The sequence below is a fragment of the Cetorhinus maximus genome, chromosome 4, assembly GCF_964194155.1.
Source record: "Cetorhinus maximus chromosome 4, sCetMax3.hap1.1, whole genome shotgun sequence".
Classification (NCBI taxonomy): Eukaryota; Metazoa; Chordata; class Chondrichthyes; order Lamniformes; family Cetorhinidae; genus Cetorhinus; species Cetorhinus maximus.
This window is the reverse complement of record NC_135882.1, coordinates 14,098,333-14,124,063: the sequence shown is the minus strand read 5'-3', so window position 1 is coordinate 14,124,063 and position 25,731 is coordinate 14,098,333. Positions and strand designations below refer to the sequence as shown.

Sequence of the window (25,731 nt, the reverse complement as noted above, 5' to 3'; positions counted from 1 at the left end):
AAAGAGGTGGCTGTAGAGATGCTGGATGCATTGTCTTTAATCCTAAAAAAAAAATCCCTAGATTACAGGCACTGTCCCATTGGATTGGAAGTTGCTTTTAAAGAAAGGGAGGAAAAAAATGGAACCAGAGGCCAGTTAACCTGTTGTCATGAAAATGCTGGAATCTATTTTTAAGATCATGTTAACAGGGCACTTAAATCCTAATATGATTAGGCAGAGTCAACATGATTTTATGGAAGGGAACTTGTGTTTCAAAACCTATTAAGAGGTTTTGAGGATATAAGTAGCAGAGTAGATAAAGGGGAACTAGTGGATGTACTATACATAGATTTCCCAAAAAATTTGATAATGTACTTGAAAGGTGTTTGCACAAAATAAGGACTTGTGGTATGTTGGCCTTTATTGAAAGGGGGCTGGAGTACAAAATTGAGGGAGTCTTGCTGCAATTGTACAGGTTTTTAGTGAGACAACACCTTGTGTATTGTGTACAGTTTTGGCCTCCATATCTTAGGAAGGATATACTTGCTTTGGAAGGAGTGAAATGCAAGTTCACTAGATTGATTCCTGAAATGAAAGGGTTGTCCTATGAGGAAGGATTGAGTCAAATGGGCTTATCATTGCTGAAACTCAAAGAATGACATGATCTCAATGAAACATACAATATCCTGAGGAGGCTTGGCAAGTGAAGATGCTGAGAGGCTGTTTCCCCTGACTGAGAGTCTAGAATTAGGACAGATGAAAAATTTCTTTACTTGGAGTGTTGTGAATCTTTGGAATTTTCTTCCCCAGTGGGCTGTAGATGTTCGGTCATTGAGGGTATTCAGGGCTGAGAATGATAGATCTTTGGACTCTAAGGGAATTGAAGGAAATAAGGTTAGGGTGGGAAAGTGGATTTGAGGAGCAACCATGATGATCTTGAAAAGGCGGAGCAGGCTTGATTGGCAGTTTGGTCCTGCTCCTTAAGCTCTTAAAACTCTGAAATAAAAGTATGAAAGAGTAATATGCTTAAATGCGTTTTAATATCCATTTGTGTTGAAGGAGATTTATTGAATGCAGGAATATGCCATGGATTCCTGATGCAGTCAGTTTTTAACTTGGATGTGGTATCAAGTGATGTTGAGCAGAGGCCAGATGGTTGCTGCTTGCTGACGTTGATAAGGAAAAAAAAATTATGGATGAATTACCACTAGAATGAGTTCATAGGAATAAGCTATTCGCCCCCTCAAACCTGTTGTAGCATTGAATTAGATTATGACTGATCTGTACCTAGACTCCATTTTGCTGGCCTTTGCTCTGTATTCCATGATATCCCTACCTAACAAAAATCTGTTGATGTCCCTAAATTCTTGTATTAGATGATATCCACAACGAGTTAACTCCTTCAAAGGGGAAAATGGATTTGTTGGCAGCATCTTTGTTGCTGTGGAAACTGGTGCTAAGGTACCAGTAAGAGTTTTTATGCTGCCATAATGCTTTAATATGGTGAAAAATAATGGTGTGAAGTTTAGAAGTTTAGGGCTGTGTATTGTTTCCCTGCCATTTTTCATATTAAAGTTTGATATGCTATCTTTTTGAACCATTGTGCTTGAATTTAGTATCAGCTGAGCATTTGAGTTCTGTTTCAATTGGGTATTAAGAATTAAATATAATTGTGAGCTTGCAATTGCACCCCCCCCCCCCCACCAATATAGCATCTCAAAGAAATCTTACATGTTCAATCCACAATGCAATGGCTTTACTAACACAAGATTAAAGCATTCACTGATGATGAACATAAACAATGAACGTTATTCAGCCTTAGTGTAGCAAAAAATGTTGTAGAGCATCAATGATGAATTCTGATTAACTGCTACCTGATCTGCACATAACAGAAGGAGGCATGTTTTATGGCAATTTGTGCTTCTCATAGTATACCTCAGATCTGCCATCCACATTTAATGAATAACTTGAGAATATAGCCTACTCTTCTGAATTAAAAGTTGCTTAATTCAAATTATCTGATCATTTGCATTTTTACCATTACATTTTCATTTGGCTCAATGTTTTGGATAATTTAACTTTTTTATGGATGGGGAAGACATTTACATTATCAGGGATAGATCTTTAGACTCTTCAGGGGTTGGTGATAGAAGAGCTTTAGGAGGCTTCCTTTGGAATTGAGTTGGTCCAAGAAGGTTTTGTCCAGAATTGTAATATAGAAACTCAGTGAACCCTTTGTTAGAGATTTGGTAATCTGATGCTTGAGCCAGGCTTCAGTATGCCTGAATAGTTAACCTGACTCATTTAATGGAACTTGGAGGTGTAGACTGTCATTCAGGACTAGGAGACCTCCCACTTAGCTCCAGGTAACCCTGCAAACTAATATCCAGTGTGAGCAATTGTACAACTACAGCTCCGGACCCTTTATCTGGCATCCCAAAATCTGGAAGCCTCGAAAACTGGCTACATTTGAAGGTGGCATTTGTTTAATAGGTGGATATCTATATACCGAATCAGGCAGCTGGAGACATTCTGTGAATCATAACTGTTTTATCGTTAAACTATAGTTCAGTACAAATGCTAGTTTCCACTCTTCCCTTCTGGATTTTCTCCCTGTCCAGAAGCAAACTCGACTACTGCGGAAAAACCCAGGTCTTAAGTACAGGCTTCAATGAGCATCACCTGCTCCAGATTTACTCTGAAGCTTGTCCTGGTTTACTCTTAAAGGGACCTGCTATTCTAATATTGTCAGCGTCCTGCGTAGCAGTTTGAATAAAACCCTTTTATTCTTTATTTTTCATTCATTATTTTATGTATTATAAGTACATGCTAGGCCAAGGACCCAAAACCCATAAAACCCCCAAATCTGGCACACATCCAGGAAGCTTATGACTGGATATGGGGCCCTGTACCTATAATTGGGAATTTGCTCGTGCTCTGCACTGGTAAACCTTGGTTAAGACTCCCTTGCACATGTTGCTTAGCTTTGACTCTTGCCAGCTTGCACCTAAGCATTCTTGGTGCGAGTTATAGAAGTGTTCCTGCAGGTGGAGAGTGTTTACTATCTCTAGATTTCTTGATTTGAAGGCTCTTGAACATGCTATTGGGCTTGTGTGTGTATACATCAAATATGGGGTGTTTTCAGAACTTTATACAACTGTGACAAAAGTCCAGACCCCTGCGATTAACAGCCAATATTCCATTAGCCTTTTTAATTATCTTTTCTACTTGTCCACTACTTGCAGTGATTACATGGGCCCCTAAAGCTCTTTGATCTTCCACAGTTCCTAGCTTCTTATCACTGAGGAACTGACTTTTTAAATAGAAGTGGAACGGCTTGCCTGAACACTCAGGATGCTGTTGAGCAGATTAGAGTAATTGGCTAATCTGTTGGTGAATGCATTTGTTGTCAGGGCCCAGTGCTAATTCAGGATCATGGGTATGTTAGAGATGTTGTATTAAAATGATTGCCATACCAATATTGAAGTGGATCCGTTCATTGTGTAGCAACAAGACCAACCATCTCCAAATCCTGAATAAACGAGATTCTTAATGTACATTAAGAAACGTAGTTTTAATTAAGCACCAGTGATTTTTGTTTAAATTTCCAGTTTATAGCTGATGATTCACTTCTGTTGCTATATAAGAACCCCAAATCCTACGAAAAAAAGTGGGAGTATTTGTGCAATAATATATGTTGATGAAGAACTCCCATTTACACTGGATGTCAAAAGTGTGCTTGCTCCCAGGTCAGGAATTGTACAGGCCAAATTTCTATTTTGTGAAAACATTGTTATTACATCAATCTTGTGCTTCAATTAGCAACGTTTTATATTAACTCAGGTGGTGCACATGCTTTTGGAGAGAGATCAAAATGGCTGACATAAATAATCAGGGCAGATATTTTCTTCAGGCCTCAGGCAGGCAGACATTTTTATTGGCTAATGTTCTGCCATGCACTTCTTTTGACACCTGCTTAATTTCGAGTTCAAGGTAATCTGACAGCAGAAAAAGCACACCTGGTTGGAAAATGCAGAAAAATCATCAGTTTGCATCATGTGTGAGAGAAGTTTAACCTCATTGGTTTACATGTAACATATAAATTGGCAGGTGTTATAAAATGCTGTTTTTTCTTTTTTCCCATAGGGGAGCTACCCAATCTGGGAAGATTTTATTAACAAAGCGGGTAAGCTACAGTCCCAACTCAGGTAAGTTAACATTTTTAAAAAAAATCTCTTCCTGCTTCCACATTAGTATTTAGAGACTAGTAGATTGAAGGTAACGCTTCTGCTTTGAATTAAAAGGCACTTGAGGGAAGGGATAGAGGGAAATTTGTGCTGTAAAATGTTTTTAAAAATATCCTGATGTTACCAGGAGATCCTCTGAGAGCTTCATGTTGTCAGAATGACAGGCTGTCAAGTTACCAACAAAGGTCAGGAACTTTGGACTTGAACTTGTAACAAAGGATTGTATTGGGAATTAGGAGTGGTCTGGCTCAAGCCTGCAGCATGTGGATGATGATCAAAAAGGCTAAAGGGGCAAACTGCATTCATGAAGACAGATGGTTTTTCCCTTAAAATTGCGGCTTGCCACAGAAAATTGATTAGAATGATAATTGCGCCAAGTCCCCCGACATTAACAAGTCATTTGGAAGGTATTATAACAGTTTAATAAAGAAAGAACTGCTTTTGTTGATTTTTTAAAGTCTTTACTTTATTCTGATGTAATTGAACTAAAGGGACTGACTTTGATTACTTTTACTATTTTTTTGGATTTTAACATAAAGTTGAGGTTTACATTGAGTGATGCAGAACTGAAATAAAACTAGTTTCACTGATTTACTGGGTGTTGTTTGATATCAGTGTTTAATATCAGTCCCTTCAAAAAAAAATTTAACTGCAGGCTTGACTGAAGACAGTCGTGGTGTGGTATTCTGTCCATTCACTTACGTTAACAATTTTTGCATCAAATCTAAATTGTTGGAATCAAAGTATTTCTGCACAGATTGTCATTTTCTAAATAAGATGAGTTTGGCTACTGCTGTTTGAATCTGTAGCAAGCCTAAACCTATTCACAATTTACATTATATGGCCCATATCGCTCTACAGCCACAATAGTTAATGGCCAACGTGTGGGAGATAGAAATGTTCGACCTGATCTGATAACGGGTTCATTCACGTACAGAATAGAAAAAGGTTTATATTCAGCACCATGGAATGTTTGTTCACATTGTATAACAAAAAGTAGGAAAGGTTAGCCAGGCTTCCTTATTTGTTCAACTCCATACAAATACAAAATTGCTGTCATCCCGTGGGGATGAAACAACAGGGATAGAATGTGTAAGAACATTATGATTGCATCAGGTACTTTGAGTTTTTCCCCATTCCCTATATATACTTCCCAAAATTTTTTGTCAGTCCTTTTTGACCCTTCCCTTCAATAACAGCATATGTTTGGACACAGTCCTTCATAGTTTTTAAGCACTGAGCCTTTTGCTTTAAATATACTCTGTGGGCGCTCTCCCGAATACTTTGCAGTTAGCATGGCGAAACTTGTCAGATGTTCCAGCAGAAGTAGAAAGTAAACTATTCAAGTTTACTTATTTTCAGGGACCGATGTTTCGGGTGACCAAGTAGATCACTTCTAGGGTTTCGCAGTGCACTAGCAGAGATTAAAGTTTTCCGAAGTAAGGCCTCAAAACTGAGTCTTGCTAGGCCCTTGCTTCTGGCTTTCAAAGTTGTGGAGGCTGGATATAGGGTGGGGGAAAAAAAGGAAGGAAAGACATTTCAGGTCAGGGGAAACTTTGGTTAGGTTTGAGGAGGAGGCTAGCTGGAATTTGGGCAGAAGAAGCTGCCCTCCTCTTTTGAATTCTGATCATTGCTCAGCTGCAGAATTTCATTTGGGAACTTCAGCTAGGTGGACAGACTTTGTTGATTTGGAAATATGTGGAATGAGGAGGAGGTACTTACCTCCTCTTCAGAGGGATTCTCACTGCTGACATTTTTTGGAGCAACTTTGGGAGCATCAGAGTGCTCAACCCAAAGAGCCCTGAGCTCTATATAAATGCAGATATTTCTGCTTCTTCCCCACCACAGAGATCAGGGATATTCCTGTTCCTATTAATTTTGTGACTTCCTAGTCTTTCTAGGACTACAAAACAATATACATGTAATGCTCAAAAATTCTGAGTTCCCCTCTAGTGAAAGCAAAGTTCAAGATTTAATATTACACTTGGATCACTTGGATTAAAGAGATGGGCTTGCATTTCTGTCCGTATCCATTCTTGGATAGAGTTATTTATATGCCTTTTTCTGTAACAACGGGCACCTCTTTGCCGAATGGGTGGGACTTGTGGAGCGGAGTATGGATCCAAGGCATTGAAACGCAGTTTCAACACTTGAGGAATTCTGCTTGATATTGGCCAACTTTTCTCTGCTTATTTCCTTACCCAATACAGTAGCAGACATTGGTGTATGCTAAGGCCAAAGTATGGCCAGCTTTACAAATGGGCTTCCATCACAAATATGTTCAATTTGAGCCATTTCTGCCTAGCCTGCCTATGTGTGACAGGTGCACAGAATTGCTGCTACCTCCAGCATTCCATACCAGAAGGGAGGAGATGTAGCCCCCCCCACCTCTGGCAGTTATAGTGTCTTGGTTTGTGAAGGAATTAACCTGACCAGATGGATTTACCTGCATCTGAAATTCACACTGTCAAATAATTGCACAAAGTTTAAATTGTGAAGGCTTAAAATGCTAATCTGCACTTTTTTATTGGCATCAAGATCATAAGCATGCCCCTTGGTATGCAATACTGTGGTATTCTGAAGCGTTTGCAGATCTTATTCTTCAGGTCTAGCTAACTATCTCATTTGAATGGAATTAACTGAGTCAGGAACTCCTTGACCCTCTTGGCAAGGTGACTCAGTTGGACAGCACTCTGGTGAGGATTCTAAAGAATACTTGGAAAGCATAAAAAAAATCACTTGGCAGTTGAATCTTCCTGAGTAAATGAATGTCAGAACAGTTTAATTCAGTTTTCTTGTGTAATTTACACTTAAAACTGTTTGTACTTGCTTCTGTACCTATCACAGATGCCACTTAGCTTGGGCATGCAGACAGAATAGTGAAAACCAAACTTTAAAGTATTTGTATCTGAAATGCTTTTGTTTCAAAAATTACCATATTGAATCTTAATATAACCTTAATCACCATACACAAGCTTTCTGCTGATAAGAAATATTAACTAGGTGAACATGTGAATAATAATTGACAGGATAAGACCTTTGGCTGATACGGCCTGTTCCATACAATTGTGATGCAATTGCAAATTACAATGCATACATTCTCCATTCCATCCAAAAGCCATGTAATCCACTGGGGGAGGTGGAAAAACAGATTAAAAACCCGGGCCCCTTAGGAAAAGAAATTTGAAAAGTTTCTCTCTGACACCCCGCCCCCCCCAACCTTTCCGATGACTGCAGTTAGTCTGGGTGACCTCTAGCTCTGATTAATGTTGCACAATACAGTGTTACTGTACAAGGTGATTTCTACCTCCATCAGAAAGAGGTCTAGCTCTTGCTTGAAGGAATTCAATGAACTGGCTTTTGCCTTAGGAACAGGCAGCCTGATCCACAGGCCTACTATTATCTGGGAAAATATGTGATTCACGCAATTCTTGGTGAACCTAAAAAGAGGTTAGTGAGTTTGACAATAGTGTGTATCTCCATGTTTTCCAGCGCAGAAATACAGCCAGGGAAAATTTTAGTGTATTTTCTTGCTGTAGCAATCTGATGAGCCTTCCCTAAACTTACCAAGGTTCTTAATCTTGCTTTGAGCAAACAAAAATGTAATTTTTTCCCCTGTGGACTTTACACTTCGAACAACTACTTAGTTATCACTCAACATTATAAGGCAGCTAATTGAACCAACTTCTATTTTTTTGCTGAACAGTTTTGATTTGAACTTCCAGTTTAGGATGACCAACTGTATATAGCTGAGTGGATTGGGATTAACTGAGAAATAGTGCAGAAATTCTTATGGATGGATGTTTCAGGTTGCTTTCTCAATTAAGATATTTAGTATCTCTATTTGTGTAAGTGGGCATTGAACTACAAACCAAAGATTGGGTGTTATATTTAGTAGCAATGATCTTCCAGCATTTCTCAAACTGGCAACTCTCTTTTAAAACTGGATTAGATGGATTACTCTGCAGTACTGGATTGGAGAACTTGGCAAGTTAGAAGCTTTTATCACAAAATTGGGTGCATGGTATATATGATTTTTCATCCATTCCTTTTAATTGATTTTGCCAAGCTCTTGTGCCCCAGCACTAAAGAGGAAAATCTAACCCCTCATATTTACTAATAATATAGAGCTGTTATTATCTTAAAAGAAGGAATCAAATAAATAAATCTCTTGGAGGCTTCATTTATTAGATAAAAAAGCAGTGTTCACGGTTATTATTTCTGTTCCAGGACAACGGTGATGGCTGCTGCTGCCTTTTTGGATGCCTTTCAGAAAGTGGCAGACATGGCTACGAATACCCGTGGTAAGTTGTCCTATGTTTAGTGGCTCCTGCAAGACTTGAAATGGCTGACTTGCTTTCCAGCTAGATTGTATTTGTATAATACTTTCAATGTGTAACCCATGAATTTAATGGTTAGGCACTGCCCTATGTCGACCTTTAAATTATAAGCTTAAAGGGCAACTAGTATAAGAATTTAATATTCTTCATATAAATTGATGTTCTGTTTTGCTTCGTTTCTGCAGCTACAGCATGGATTATTTTCTCATGATTTGCTCCAAGAAATGAACAGAACGTGTTGTAGAATAGCTGTGGTATTCAAATTATGGTTCAAAAAGACTAATATGTTATTGAAATGAAAACCAAGTACTGGAAATAATCAGCAGGCCTAGCAGCATCTGTGCAGAAAGAAACAGAGTTAATGTTTCAAATCAAATATGACACTCAGAACTGAAGGAAGATAGAAATGTGATGGGTTTTATGCTGTTGAAAGGGGGAGGGGGAAGGAAGAACTAAAGGGAAGGTCCAGGATAGGGTAGAGGGCAGGAGAAATTAAATGACAAAGATGTCATGGAACAAAGGGAGTGATAAAGGTTGTAGCTTTTTAAAAGAAACGCTTGTCCAGAGTGAGTGTGAATGGCATAATAATGAGCAGCTTTGTCCGAAAGCAAAACATGATAAACAAGATTGAGATTGGCAGGTGGCAAGAAAACAGAATCAAAATGAGGGACAGAGTTCATGGTCTGAAATTTGAACTCAATGTTACATCCAGAAGGCTGTAAAGTAAAATGTCCTCCAAAATCAGTTTATTCATAAAGTAAAACCACCTTGTGTTGTGCATAATAATAGATATTTTAACCAAAATCTATTTTCAAGCCCTCCCTGGTCTCTTCTAGACTGAAGAGCTCATTGTTTGAGCACCTGCAGTGGGTGATATTGGCAGAGGGACAACCTTGGCATATTTCTTTGTGTTGGTGTCGAAAATGAGAGTGTAATTAATGCAGTCAGTCATTTGGAGGCACTTGTTGTGGGGGGCTGGTGGTGGCAAATTGCTTGTACAGTTTTACACGGACTCATGGACCAGTGTGCTGTTTTTATTTAGCCTAGGGCTATAGGAAATTTAGATTCATGTGTAGACTTAAACTACAAAGCCAAAATTCAATATGGCAGCTTATTTCTTTCATAAAAAGACTTGGAAATTTATATTGTAGCAAAAATAATGCTGCAATTATCTAGATCCACATGGAAGATAATGGGATTTCAACATAAATACTTTCTGTTTACCCACTATAACTATGTGAGACAAATGAGTGAATGATCCTACATGGCCTCTCCTCAAAGTTACTGCTTTTACAGATAGCAATGTCCAGTCAATTAGGTTCACTGAACACAACATTAAGAAGTGACCGCACAGGCCACAAAAGCTGTTGGCCCTGATAATATCCCAGGTGTAGTGTCGAAGACCACTGTATCAGCTAGTCACTCTCCAGACAAACTATTCAGACAGAGCTGTCATAGTTGCATTCATCATGTGTGGAAGATAGCCCAGTTATATCACATCCACAAAAGACAGGATTATTCTAAGCCAGCCAAGTTATGCCTTCACCTTCTCCTGATTGTCAGTAAAGTGTGCGAAGTCATAGTAATTGTCAAGCATCATCTACACACCAATATTTTGCTATTGGCACTCCGTTTGGGTTCTTCCAGAACCAGTTGACTCCAGACCTCAGCACAGCCTTGATCCGGACATCGATGCAAGAGCTGAATACCTGGTGAAAGTAGCTGCATTCTGTCAAGGTGGCATTTAACTGAATTATATTACCATGGCACCTGGCAAAACTGAGCTCTATGGCTGTCAAAGGAAAGATTCTAATGACTGGTATCATACGTGACAAAGGAAGATGATTGTAGTAGACTTGCACTATTCATTGGAGCCCAGAACATCCAGTGCAGAGGTTTTTCAGAGAAGTGTTCTTAGTTCACTTGTTTTCAGCTGCTTCACAGGTTCTGGAGTGGAGCTATTTGCTGATAATTCTACAGTTTTCAGCTCCATTCGTAACTCCTCTAACATTGAAGCAGCCTATGTTAGCCTACAAGAGACCATAATAACATCCACACTTGGGCAGAGAACAAGCTGGAAATATTTGCACCATGTGGCATTTAGTCCACAAGTGTCTGCTACTTATAATCCAATACAACAGAGAGCCCAGCCATCTCCCTGATCTTCAATAACTCTACCAATGCTTAGTCTTCCCAATTAGTATCTTGGGAGTCACCAATAACCGGCGGTTTAACTCATAGTAACATTGTGGTTCCAAGAGCAGGGAACAGGCTGGGTACTCTGCAACAAGTGTCTCAACTCATACAAGAACACAAGAACATGAGGTAGGAGCAGGAGTCGACCATATGGCTTGTCCAGCCTATTCCTCCATTCAATACAATCATGGCTTATCTTGGGCTTCAACCCCACTTTCCTGATTGCTCCCCATATTCTTTGATTCCGAGACACCAAAAATCTGTTTACCTCAGCCTTAAAGGTAGTCAATGATGGAGCATCCACAACCATATGTGGTAGAGAATTCCAAAGGTTCACAAGCTTTTGAGTGAAGAAATTTCTCCTCATCTCAGCCCTAAATGATCAGTCCTTATCCTGAGACTGTGTCCATGTGTTCCAGATTCCCCAGCTAGCCCCTTAAGAATCTGTATGTTTCAAAGAGATCACCTTTTATTTTCCTAAACTTCAGAGAATTTTGTCTCAATGTATTTATCATTCGACAATCCTCTCATCCCAGGAACCAATCCTGTGAACCTTCGCTGTACAACCTCCAGTGCAAGTATATCCTTCCTCAAATATGGAGACCAAAACTGTGCGCACACTCCATGTGGTCTCACCAAAACCCTGTACAACTGTAACAAGACTTCTTTATCCCTGTACTCCAACCCCTTGCAAAAAGACCAACATGCCATTTGCCTTCCTAACTGCTTGCTGAACCTGCATGTGAACTGTTCCTTGTATAAGCATACCCAGGTCTCTTTGAAACTTGTGAATGTTGATATTCAAGCCTTTATTAAAAAAAAATTCTGCTTTTCAACCTCTCGCTTCCCCATATTATACTCCATCTGCCATCTCGTTGCCCCCTCACTTAACTTACCTATATCGCGTTGCAGCCTCTGTACCCTCTTCAGAACTTAAGTCTCCACCTAGCTCTTGTGTTATCAGCAAACTTGGATACATTACTCTCTCTCACTTTGTCTAAGTAATTAATATAGATTATAAATAGTCAAGGCCACAGCACTGACCCTTGTGACATTCCACTAATCACATATACTGGTTCCTTTTTATCTACCCTAATAGTTACATCCCCAAAAAACTCTTAATAAACCTGTCAAACATGATTTGCTTTCATAAAACCATGTTGACTTTGTCTGATCACATGATGATTTTCTAAGTGCATTGTTAAGACTTCCTTGACAATAGATTCCAGCACTTGCCCAACAACTGATGTCAGGCTAACTGGCCTGTGATTCCCAGTTTTCTCTCTCCCACTTTTCTTGAACAATGGTGTCATATTTGCTAACTCCCAATATCTGCTGGGACTGTTGCAGAATCTCAGGAGTTTTGGAAAATCATAGCCAGAGCATCCTCTATCTCTGCAGCTATCTCTTTTTGAACCCTCTGATGTAGGCCATCAGGCCCTAGGGGATTTGTTTATTTTAGTTCATAAGTTTCTCCAGTACTTTTTGTCTGCTGATATTAGTTTCCTCACCTCTTCTTTAACACCTTGGTTGCTCTCTTGGTATGCAGATTGTGCCTGTGAAGACAGACACAAAATATTTGTCAATATATGTGCCATTTCCTCATTCCCCATAATAATTTCCTCTGTAGCAGTTTTTAAAGCATCAGCTCTATTTAGCTGCTCTCTTTTTCATATACTTGAAAAACTCTTATTCTGTTTTTATATTTCTCATGATTTTGCTCTCATTCTATTTTTTTCCCTTGCTATCAACTTTTTGGTGGCCCTTTGCTGGTTTCTAAAACATGCTCAATTCTCAGACATGCTGCTATTTTTTAAATTTAATTCTATCCTCAGCTTCCCCAGTAAGCCACAGATGGATCTATCTTGCTGAGTTTTTGTTTTTCAATGGCATGTATTTTTGAACATTTTAAAGCGTGTCTTTAAATGTTTCTCACTGTTTATTTATGGCTATACCTTTCAGTCTATTTACCCAGTCAACCTTGGCCAGTTCTCCACTCATACCTATGCAATTGGCTTTGTTTAAGTTTAAGGTTTTTGTTTATGATTGGAGTATGTTGCTTTCAAACATAACATGGAATTCAGTTGTATTATGATCACTCGTTCCCAGTGGATCTTTTACAATGAGATTACTAATTAACTCTGCCTCATAACATGATAGTAGATCCAAAATGGCTTTATCCCTAGTTGGTTCCACAACATTTTGCTCCATGAAACTATCAAAAACATTCTGCAACTCATCTTCGAGACCAGCCTCGTCAATTTGATTGGTCCTGTCTATATGAAGATTCAAGTCCTACACAATTATTACATTGCCTTTGTTACACATTCGAACGTTTTTTGTTTAATGCTCTGTTCAACGGTATGACTACTATAAGAGGCCCTTTCAACTACTCAGTGTTTTCTGACCCTTGCTATTCTTAATCTTCACCCATACTGATGGTACTTCATGATCATCTGAGCCAGGAATTTTCCTCCGTAATGTCCTTTGATTATCCTTTACTATCAGGCTACCTTTCCACCTTTTTCATTTTGCCTGTGTTTTTGAAATGTTGTTTACCCTGGAATATTTATTTTCCAGCCTTGGTCACCGTGTAACCATGTTTCTGAAACGCCAATTAGATTTGAACCATTTATGTCAATCGTTCACCTATCTTATTGCCGATGCTTTGTGCATTCAGATAAAGAACCTTTTTAATTTAAATTTCTTACTATTATTCCTTCCATGGACCTTACCTCATGACCCCTGGAAAATTCTCCATCATCTACAAGGCTCAATTTAGGACTGTAATAGAATACTCAGTGCTCATCTAGGTGAGTACAGCTGCAACAGTACTGAAGGAGCTTGACATCATCCAAGATAAAAAAAAGTTCACTTATTTGGCCCCAGAGCCGCTGAACTCAGTATCCACCCTCCCCAGCATGTACTATTTACAGTATGCACTGCTGTAATTCACCAAACTAAATTTGACAGCACATTTCCTGCAACCATAACCGCTGATAAGGTTTAGAACGTAATGCCAATAGGAACACAGTCACCTGCAATTTCCCTTCCAAGTTGCACACCATCCTAGTGTGGATATATATTGCTGTTTATTAATTGTTGCTGGACCATAATTCTGAAAATCCCTACTGAACATCATCAGTACAGAGACTGCAGTAGTTCAAGGGGATAGCTCATTGCCACCTTGAGGCAGTTAGAAAGGAGCAATAAAATGGCTTTTCCAGCGTCGCTCAGTTCCTGAGAGCAAGTTTATTTTATTTTAAATGGACACTTGCTTCTGTATCTCTGTTGTAGCTTGTCCTTATATAATGGGTGCAGGAGCAGAAGGGCCTGGGTGTATATGTGCATAAATCATTGAAGGTGGCAGGACAGGTTGAGAAAGCGGTTAATACAACATATGGCATACTGGCCTTTATCAGTAGAGGCATAGAGTACAAAAGCAACAAAGTTATGTTAAACCTGTATGAAACACTGTTTTGGCTTCAGTTGGAACATTGTGTCCAGTTCTGGCCATGGCATTTTACAAAGGGTGTGAAGGCATTTGAGAGAGTACAGAAAAGATTCATGGGAATGGTTCCAGGGATGAGGAACTTCAGTAACGTAGAAAGATTGGAGAAATTGGAACTGTTCCTCTTGGAGAAAAGAAGGTTGAGCAGAGATGTGAGAGAGGTATTCAAAATGAGTGGTCTGGATAGAGTGGATAGGAAGAAACTGTGCCCATTGGTGGAAGATTCGAGAACCAGAAAGCACAGATTTAAGGTATTTGGCAAAAGAAGCAATGGTGACATGAAAAACTTGTTCATGCAATGAGAAGTTAGGATCTGGAAGGCACTGTTTTAGAGTGTGGTGGATGCAGGGTCAATTGAGCCTTTCAAAAAAGAATATCTGAAAACTAATTGCAGGGCAATGGAGAAAAGGCAAGATCGTGGCCCTAGGTAAATTGCTCCTTTAGAGCCAACATCGACATGATGGGTTGAATGGCCTCCTGCGCTGTAACTATTCTACAATTCTATGACGATAATGCATAGAGATGATTTTGTCACACCTACTCGCCAATATTTTGTTTGCTGACGCTCAATATAGATTTCACCAGAAATGATTTGCTTCAGATCTCATCACAGCCACAATCCAGATGTAGTTGCAAGAGTGGAGTGCAGAGGAAAGGTCAGGGTAGTTGCCATCAACAAGACATCATTTGACCACTGAAACCTAGCAAAACTGAACAGGGGTGGTCATGGGGTTTGGGGCTGTTGAGGGATTAAAGTTCAGTAGATGGAGATTTAACTGACACAAGGGAAGGTGACTGGTTGTCATTAATATTATCAACCAGTACTCACTTGGCAATAACCTGCTTACTGCTTAGTTTGGGTTCTGCCAGGATCACTGAGCTCCTGAACTCATTACAGCCTTGGTTCAAACATGGACAACAGCGCTGAACTCCAGAGGTGAGTGTGATTGTCCTTGGCATAAAGGCAACATCTGACTGAATATGGCATCAAGGAGCCTGAGCAAAACGGGAGTGAATGGGAATTGGGGGTGGGGGGGGCTCTCCACTGGTTGGAGTCATAACTAGCACAAAGGAAGATGGTTGTGGTTGTTAGAGATCAATCATCTCGGTTCCAGGACTTCACTGCAGGATTTCCTCAAGGTAGTGCCCCAGGACCAACCATCTTCAGCTGCTTCATCAATGTCCTTCCTTCCATCATAAGATCAGAAGTGGGGAAGTTTGCTTATGATTGCACAATGTTCACCATTCGCAACTCATCAGATACTGAAGCAGTCCATGCCCAAATACAGCAAGACTTAGACAATACCCAGGCTTGTGCTGACAAGTGGCAAGTAACATTTGTGCCACATAAGTGCCAGGCAATGACCATTTCCAACAAAAGAGAATCTAACCATCGCCCCTTGACATTTAGTGGCATTACCATTGCTGAATCCCCCACTATCAACATCCGGTGGTGGGGGTTACCATTGACCAGAAACTGAACTGGACTAGCCATATAAATACTGTGGCTACAAGAGCAGGTCAGAGGCTAGGAATCCTGCGGCGAGTAACTCACTTCCTAACTCCCCAAAGCCTGTCCACCATCTACAAGGCACAAGTCAAGAGTGTGATGGAATATTCTCCACTTGCCTGGATGAGTGCAGCTCCAACACTCAGGAAGGTCGACACCATTCAGGACAGAGCAGCCCACTTGATTGGTACCCCATCCACAAGCATTCACTCCCTCCACCGCTGGCACACAGTGGCAGCAGTGTGTACCATTTTACAAGATGAACTGCAGGAACTCACCAAGGCTCCTTGGACAGCTCCTTCCAAACCCACGCCTACGACCATCTAGAAGACAAGGACAGCAGGTGCATGGGAACACCACAACCTGAAAGTTCCCCTCCAAGCCACTCACTATCCTCACTTGGAAATATATCACTGTTTCTTCACTGTCAGTGGGTCAAAATCCTGGAACTCCCTTGCCAACAGCACTGGGTGTAGCCTACGTGTACTGCAGTGGTTTAAAAAGGAAGCTCACTACCACCTTCTCAAGGGTAATTAGGGATGGGCATTAAATGCTGGCCTAGTCAGTGATGCCCGCATCCCATAAATGAATATTTAAGAAAAACATTTACAGCCCCAGGGGATTATTGCCAGAGTTCCACGGGGAAGCACACTCAGGCCAATTATCTTAAGCTGCTTTAGCAATCTGTCTGCTGATAATTCCACAGTAAACTCCAGGCAAAAATACTCCAATGATGAAACAGCTCATGCCAAGCTACAACAGCACCTGGATTGCATTCAGGTTTGGGTTGATGATTGGCAGTAGCATACACACCACAAGTGCAACCTTCAGTAAGGCAGGCCTAACAGTCCTACTCAGCTCTTCAATATGACTAATATCATGCGGTTATCATTGACCAGAAGCTTAATGAGATCAGCTGTTTCAACAATGTGGCTACGGAGGTTAGCTACTGCATCGTGAGTTGCTTATCACCTAACCCTTCAAAGCTTTTCCACCATCCGTAGACTTATGTCAGGAGTTTGATGGAATATTTGTGACTCATTTGGATGGGTACAACTGCAGGATGTTCACTACCATCCAAGGTACAGCATTCTGCTTGATAAGCAACCCTGCCATTGGAGCCTATTTAGCCCCTTTGCCTGGTACACTGGCTGTAGTAGGTGTGTGAGTTCCCCCATGAATTGTAGTAACTCACCAAGCAGCATCTCCCAGCCTGAGTCCTCTATCACAAAAAGACAGAAAAGAGCAATAATATGGGAGCATAATTGCCTCCAAGTCCCACGCCGTTCTGACTTATGCTACCATTACAGCTTAGCCTTCTACAAAAGCCATGCATTCAGATGAATTTGTGATGTTTCAATTGTGTCTCGTGAATACATTGATGCCACCATTGATCTGGATCAGTTCAAGGAGAACACCACCTCAGTAACTGGTGATGGGCAGCGGCAATGTAACTTTGGCAGCATTGTTCACATCCTAAGAATTAAAATAAAATATAGTTTATATGGCCTTTTCAGTTTAGGAAAGTAATTGATTTTGGAGAATGCTACTGCAACGGACAATGTCAAATGGTTTAGGATGATTTCCTTTTTGTTTGCTTATATTTTTCGTGATGCTTGAGAATTTGTTTGACTGCCTATAAAATGAAACATAAAATGGGGATCAAAGCAAAGTCCATTGCAAGCAAAATGGTAACAGTCTAATAATTATTGTTCTGTATGTAATTTCAGTTGAAATATTCTTGTGTGCATTATAGATCTTATTGAGTGAAATATTTTCTTCTCTTCCCCTAAATAATTTGCCAGCTGAGCATACTTCAGTTGATGTGTGAGCAATTCCTTTTTTCCTTTTTAAAGATTCTGAATTTATTTTTAAGTGACATTTCCAGTCATGAGCTACAGTTAGCTAATTTTCTCCAAAAACTGCTTATGTTGTGGTTGAAACAGGTGCTAAAATTGGCCACGGTGGTTGTGGCAGCTGGATTTTTTTTGCCACCAGATTTAAAAAAAAAAATCTCTTGTGGAAGTGCTGTACTACAAAGGAGTAGCGAGCGAAAGAGGATTAATTTGAAGTATAGGATAAAGTAATAGGCAAGATCAGCAATATTAAGGGATTTCAAAGATGAGCTCGTGAAGTTTTTTTTTACTTACTTCCATTATTATCCAAAATTGAAATGAGTATTGACTGTCAAAGCTAATTGTAGTCTTTGTAGAACTTGAGCCATGGAGATCCTGACTTAGGAAAGCAAAGCTCACTGTAGATTTTTTTGACTCGCTCTATCTTGCTTAGCAAAGAACTTATTACCAAAATCCAATGTGTTGAGAGTCACTTGGGAAACAAAATAAGGTCGCAAATGGAGTAATGCAGCTGCACAAGAAGCTGTCTGCATTTGCCAGCATCCTGATTCTTTCCTTTCTGATGATTTGATAGAATCAACAGTGTACAAAACCAGGCATATGTTTCAGTGGGAGACAGTGAACCTGCGAACTGTAAGGAGACCAGTTGGAATGCACACAATTGAATTGAGTTGTGATTTGTAACCAAATTATCTGGTGCTGGCATCTATTGGCCTGATGCGTGGTATTGCATTGTATGAATACATTAAATCGTAACTGAATGGCAGTTTCAGAAATAACTGCAAAATCTTCCATATTCTGCAGTGGCTTGTTGGAGCTAATAGCCTGCCAGCCTTAGTGCTGAGAATGTTCAATACATGTGCAGTGGGATTTAAGGATTTGGTTGCTATGGGAACATGATCATGTGCCAGATTGTGGTGTTGCTGTGGGACTTGCCTTTTTTCAGTTTTTTTGTTTCTTTTGTTAGTGGTGGATTTAATTCATGTCTACAAAATTGTACAATAAGGGCCCATTCAGGGATGATGCAGAATAAACCTTTTAACTTGTAAAGCTTTTAATTGCTTTTAATTTTTTAGTTGTTGAACACCTGCATTTGGCAATCTAAGGTACTCTTGTGCCTGTAAATCAGAGTAAGGTGTGCATCAACTTCAAAATTACAAGCTGAAAGCAAATTATCATTTTGTACGCTTGAAGCTAAATGATTTGTGTTCCTATGTTTGGGCTGGAGAAAAAAGTAGAAGGCATGTGACTCTGTGATTAATTCTGTTTTCCTTGACCTTTGATAACCTGATGCTTAATCCTGGCTTACAAAATAAGGAAGTGTTATATCCTGAAGCATTGCCATTCCTTATCTTGGTGGAAAAGAAAATGCCCAAAACTAGAAACATTTGTCTTCGATTTTTTCCCCCCCTGTGACTAAGATAATTCATGTGCTCCTAGCTGAAAGGACTGATAATTTTCCAGACTTCTGTTATGCTACTCTGTAACTTAAGAGGTATACATTGACTCCTGTGATGCTTGTATGTTGGACTTCTTCAGTGGCTCCTCTCATACGGTCCCCCATAGCTGGCAGTCAAGCTCCCATAATTCTGTCACTTTTTTATGCTGCTGTTAAGGCAGACCTGTTATAAGGCCATAAGAAATAAGAGTAAGCCATTCGGCCCTTCAAGCTTGCTCTGCCATTCAGTAAGATCATGGCTGATCTGATTGTGGGCTTGCTCACCATAACCCTTGATTCCCTTGTAGATCAAAAATCTGTCTAATTCAGCCTTGAATATATTCAGTAGCACAGCCTCTAGTGTTCTCTGTGCAAGAGAATTCCAAAGACTAACAATCATCTGAAAGAAAAAATTCCTCCTCACCTCCATTTTAAATGGGTGGCCCCTTAGTTACTTACTTTGAAACTGTGCCCCCAGTTCTAGATTCCTCCTTGAGGGGAACATGCTTTCAGCATCTACCATATCAAACCCCTCAGAATCTTACATATTGCAATAAGACCACCTCTCATTCTTCTAAACTCCAATGAGCACAGGCCCAATCTGCTCAACCTTTCCTCACAAGACAACCCCTTCATCCCAGGAATCAGCCTGGCGATTGCTTCTGAACTGCTAATGAAAGTATGTCCTTCCTTAAGTAAGGAGACCAAAACTGTACACAGTATTCTAGGTGCAGTCTCCCCAGTGTCCTGTACAGTTGTAGCAGGATTTCCCTAAGTGTATACTCCAACCCCCTTGCATCCCCTCTTTGTTGAATCTTTGGGGTGGAGTGGTAAAAATGGCTTATCCTTTACAGCTCCTTAATGCACCTTTCAGAAACAATTCAAATCTCGTGTAATTAATTAATTTGAAGCTTAATAACTTTTATGTAGGAAAATGTGGTAAACATCTTGTACATAGCAAGATTCCACTAACTGGAATTAGATGAATAGTGAGTCTACCATGACTGAAGCAGTGTTGTGGGACATTTGTCTGCCAAAATGGACTTTTAGTTTAATGTACCAACAAAGAATGTCGCTTCTAAAACTATTTAGTGTCTGCTTAGTGCTCATCTTCAGTAAGACTCAATCCTTCATTTACGTGGACCCACTGTAACCTGTTGGAAAGTAAAAAAAAATTGAGTTCCAATATTGTTTCTAAAAGCTTCAATCCACAATGAAAATTTAAGTGTTTAGATCTATGAAAGGTTAGTGTTCTACAGAAGTAACATAGGCCAAATGCCTGCTCCACCATTCAGTAAGGTAATGGCTCATGTTCTACCTTAACACTACTTTCTCACTCTGTATCCCTTCATTCCCTTAGTGTCCAAAAAATGTTCTTGTGTTCTGGTAACAAAGGACTTGTACCTCATTTGCAGTGTAAATCTGAGCAGCTTCCACTGAATATCTTACCAGAAAGGCAGACATGGAGGCAGAACAGAATATCGGTAGGATATTAAGGTGTTGATTACTAAGATGTATTTTAGTGCTCAAACTACCCACGCAGTCCTCAATATATATTTATGTATTTAGTGCATCAGCATTCACTTCACCTAGATCTCCGCAGCTTCCTTTTGCTTCCTCCTGGCAAGTTGACCCAGCCAGTGGGCAATTGATCTTGTTCGAGCTGCAGGCTTGCAATTGTGGTCATACTCAGTGATAAGTGCATCAAAGCAAATTTGTAGAGCCGGTTTAAAAATAACATAGCTTGAAATACCTGGCAAATTTATTTCAATATTGCCACTAGCTATGCAATGCTTAATTCAAGAGCTGACTGCAATAGCACAGTTTAAAAGAGGCTTATTACGTGAATGCAGGCCATTTAGTCTGGGAGCATGTCTAAAACATCAAGAATCAAAACAATTGTATTTAACAAGCAGCCCCAGAAAGGCTAAAAATTACATTGGTAAATGGCTGTTTGTTGACCCTAATGGTAAAATGCTTTACTCCATTTAGTTAGTTGCGGGCATTGATCCCTGGTTTGCATTTTGGTTAATTTAACCAACCAAAGTGTCTAGTCATAAGTTGTTAGTTACAGTATTGGGATGTCTTATGTTTCATATGACAGACAAACAAATTAGTCTCACTAATTAACACCTTTTTTTGCTGCCCGTGGAGTAACACTGTTCTGTCTGGAAGAAGCTGCTTTGATATAAAAGAGAAACCCACATTTGTGCACAGGAGAAGAGAAATTATTTCTAATATTTTCAATATTTGACTTCTCAGCTTAGAATAAAAGGTAGTGGCATGATGTCAAACTGGTTTTGTTTTGAGAATTGTTGTCATTTGCACACAGTCTGTAATTTGCGCACAGTATCTAGACAGGTGTGTACTCTGGGGTCTTCCTGGTATATAAAGCCTCCTGTGTTGGGATTTGGCCCACGGCTGAAAACCTGTTTGTTCCAAGCTAGCCAAATTTACAAATGTTGAATAAAGCCTGCCATTGTCAGGTTGTAATTCTTGATTGAAAGACTGTTTGTCATGTTAAGCACACATGTGCCAGCAGCTGATCCAGCATCATGTTGGCAAAGGTTAGTATACATCAATGTAACCATTCTGTTTGGGTAAATCAGTTTACCGAAAATAAGAAAACTCTGTTTCATACTGCCACTGCTTTAATCAGATTCAGGGACCCTATTGGCCCTCTCTTAGTGGTTACACTTTTAAATCTAACTCTTAATTGAATAGCAGACTCTTCAACCCTCTCAAAATTGTCTCTTAATCTGCAGCGAGAATAAGGAACAGCAAAGATACTGGAAGTATTTCGTGCCAGTTTAATGGAATCCAGATTAAAATAGTACCAGTGTAGAAGTGCTGTAAATTATTTTTAAATTCCTGTCTGGGGATGAACATCACCATATTTCATTGTTGCTTTTTGACTTTTGCAGCACCGAAACTTAATCACGATGATAGAAAAGCAAAGTACAGCAGATGCTGGAAATCTGAAAGAAAAACTTACAATGTTGGAAATACTTAGCAGGTCACATAGTATCTGTGGAGAGAGCGTGTTCATGTTTCAGGTTAAAGAAGTTTCCTCTGAAGCATTAGTTCTGGTGATGGATATTACCCAGACATCCAATGAAGGATATTTTTTTTTAGGAGTTTTGGAGCTTCCTTAAATGAAGACAAAATGAAAATAATACCTTCTCCAAAATTAAATAAACCAAAGTATGCCTGAGTTTCTATGTCTGAAATGAAGGCTGCCATCTAACTGAAGTAGAAGTGAAATTATGTAATTTGCAAAAACACATGCAAATTGGCACAATATTTTTCATTTCATGTTTAAACGGGAAGCTAACCAGATGGTAGGTTCTGTGACTTTTGTTTCCTGTATGCTTAGAAATACAGCAGAGGGAGGAGAACGGTGTATCTGCTGCACTGATGATGTAACAATGTGCACGAGGTTCATTTTTGTGCAAGTGACATCTAAATGGATGGTGACAACCTTATCCTGAATCCTGCTGAGGCGATGGTGATTTTTGAACTTGTTTGTTTATCCCACTGATTTGTACTTATTTGAATTAGATTAAACATTTACCTGGCACTGATGCAGAGCTTGCACTGTTGTGACCTTTTTCGTATCTGCCTGCCAGGCAAGGATCACTTTAGGAAATTATTATTGTAATACCAGTTCATTGGCCAATTTTTTATATTGGATGATGGAGAACATTGTTCGCTGTACCAGAAAAGCAGCTGGCTGTGTGGAGGGCTGAGCTGCATGGACAGATACCATGGCTTCTTCTGACAAGCTACTTTGCTGTCAAAAACTGCACTGCCTTTTGAAGCCCCTGCTTTCCTGTTGCTCATGGTCTTTAGTGGCAACAGTTTGTTTAAATTATAGGCTATATGAATAAAATCTGCTTTCGTTCTGTGCAGGGTTACATTCGGGAATGGTTCTGTAAATGTCTGTACTGTTAAGGATTTCAGAAGATTGTTAAGCCCGTATCAACTTTGGTTCACTATTAACACCCTTTCCTCTGAGTCATAACGTTATGGGGTCAAGCCCCACTACAGAGATTTGAGCTGTAATTTTAGGCTGACAGTTCAGTTCAGTACTGATTGAGTGCTGCACTGTTAGCTGTGCCGTTTTTCCTAGACGTTAGATGAAATGTTGAACCTCTCATCCACAGGCAGATGCAATAGATCCCATGGCACTATTTTCAAGAAGAGCAAGGCAATTTTAACTGCTGTTTTTCTTCAAGGAACACCTAATTACCTGGTCAGCATCCCATTGTTTTTTAGGATCTGTCTCTGTGCAGTTGACTGCTGAGTTACGTTATAATAGTGATTACATTTCAAAACACATCATCGATTGTAAAGTGCTTTGGGATATTCTGAGGTTGTGAAATATACTATAGAAATGCAAGTGATATAGAATCATTTAGCTTCACCTTAGGTTAACATTTCTGAAAAACTCTTTTTTTTGATAGTGCAGCGCTTTTTCGGTACTGCACTGAAGCCTCATATTAAATTATGTGATCAAATACATGATTGGGGCTCGATTCCACTTTGGTAATGTGCTATCACTGAGCCAAGTCTGCCTGAGCAGTTACACTTTTGTCACATTGCACCCAATTCATTTTATTTTCTTCAATATGGTTCAATGTATAAAACTTTGTCACAGTTTTGTGATGCTGCTATATCTTTACTGAATATCACTGACACTTATTTTTCTGTTAAATAATGGAAGAGTGCCTTAGTAAGAGCCAACATTTTATATGGACTTTCAAGTGGGATTATCATCCCCTGAATTTTAATTGGGAGGATGAGAGCATGAAGAACAAAAGAGACAGTATCTGTGTTACATGTTCAACTTTGACTTGCGTTATGAAGTATGAAAAACCAGCTGGCTGCACACAACTAAAATGCTTCAGTCTCGTCCCTTAAATAGAAAAGGGGAGTAAATGCTCAGAGGACAGCTTTCTTTCCAAGCTGATGAGTACCATCTGTTGTGGGTTTGGAGAAATGTCTTTGGAATCTTGGCATAAGTTAAACTTGGGATAGCAAAATGCAAGCTAACACCTGCAGCCTGAAAGTGTTTTGTAATAATGTGATCGGAATCACTCAGTATTGAGATCCAAAAAGTCATCAAAAACTAGTTGTAAGATTTTTTCCTCTTGCCTTGCCAGGGCTTTGAGACATTGAATATTCAAACCACGTAGATCATGAATGCCGTAAGTTTGATCTATTATTGCTGCCCTTAGCTAATCTTTGCTGGATCTATGATCTCTATGCCCTTGGTTAGGGAAGGGGTCCCAGATTTGCATTCTTCCAAAAGCACGAGTATGTGGATGTCAAGTGAGAACGAAGTTGGGCTCATCCGTGTTTGTCATGACAGTACCTTCCAAACCTCTACCACCTGGAAGGACAAGGCCACCAGATGCATGGGAGCATCTCCATCTGCAAGTTCCCCTCCAACCACACTCCATCCTGACTTGGAACTATATTGCCCTTCCTTCACTGTCACTAGGTCAAAATCCTGGAACTCTTTTCCTAACGGCAGCACGGGTGTACCTACACCACGTGGGACTGCAGCAGTTCAAGAAGGTGGCTCACCAATACCATCTCAAGGGCAATTAGGGATGGGCAACAAATGTTGGCCTAGCCAGCGACCCCCATCTTGTGAAAGAATTATGAAAAAACAGTTAGTTTAGGTTTATGCTTAGTAGTGGCCACTTGATCAAGATATTGGAGGGTGACTGACACCCATGGAACCGTACCCCAACAGAGAATCAGTGCATTCAGGAGAGAAAAGGAGAAGAACCAGCACAATTTTAAGATAAAAACAGAATTACCTGGAAAAACTCAGCAGGTCTGGCAGCATCGGCGGAGAAGAAAAGAGTTGACGTTTCGAGTCCTCATGACCCTTCTGTTTTTGTTTTGGATTTCCAGCATCCGCAGTAGTTTTTTGTTTTTATACAATTTTAAGATATGCATCCATGAGCTCTAGTGCACAGTGGACAAGTGCATACTTAGAGGAATTCCATGTTTGTTTTCTGCCTCTTTTTAAAAAATCTAACTTTGCATGTACACTGTTGGCTTCTATTCAGTTTAAAACAAAAGTTTGTAAGCTGGGGTTGGGGGTGGGGTGGTGTGTTTCACTATATAAATATTCAGTTAGCCTCACCTGGTAAAACAGGACAATCTGCTTGAGGACTATAAGACATTCACTTTATGTAGAGGTTTTCATTTTGGTTAGTGGATTGTTTGAAACATTGAATTCCCCCTCAAAATGTTAAATTATTGTAAGCTCCTTTTATGCAGCAGTAGGTTATACCAATTTGCTACTCCACAGCTGTACTTTGGTATAGGTTCACACATATTTGGATTATCCTCCTTCCCCTTCCCTGTGCCCAATCGTAACCTGGATAAGCCATTTCTTGGGAGGCAATTTGCCCAGCCATTCTGATGCAGAGTACAGTGGGGACATTTTATTATAATATTTCTACATGAACACGGTTTCAAAACTGTACTTGGGGAAAGCCAATTATTCTGTGAGTAAGGACCTTGGAACACTTTGAAAGACCCCCCAGTTATTGAAAGTTCTATTTAGATGTTCTAACTTGTTGGGATATGGCCATAGTTATTTTGAGAACGATCATGATGGAATAAAAAGGA

General features: G+C 39.8%; 1 protein-coding gene across 7 annotated transcripts in view; it reads left to right on the top strand.

The window, feature by feature from the left end:
• Nucleotides 1-25,731, top strand: part of LOC144679511 (protein MTSS 1-like) — a 176,365-nt gene that overhangs the window by 9,488 nt on the left and 141,146 nt on the right. For all 7 annotated transcript variants that reach the window (XM_078539959.1, XM_078539955.1, XM_078539958.1 and 4 more), the window contains exons 2-3: nucleotides 4,126-4,187; nucleotides 8,457-8,530. In XM_078539959.1, the coding sequence (XP_078396085.1) occupies nucleotides 4,126-4,187; nucleotides 8,457-8,530 (136 nt within the window). The remainder of the gene's footprint in view (nucleotides 1-4,125; nucleotides 4,188-8,456; nucleotides 8,531-25,731) is intronic.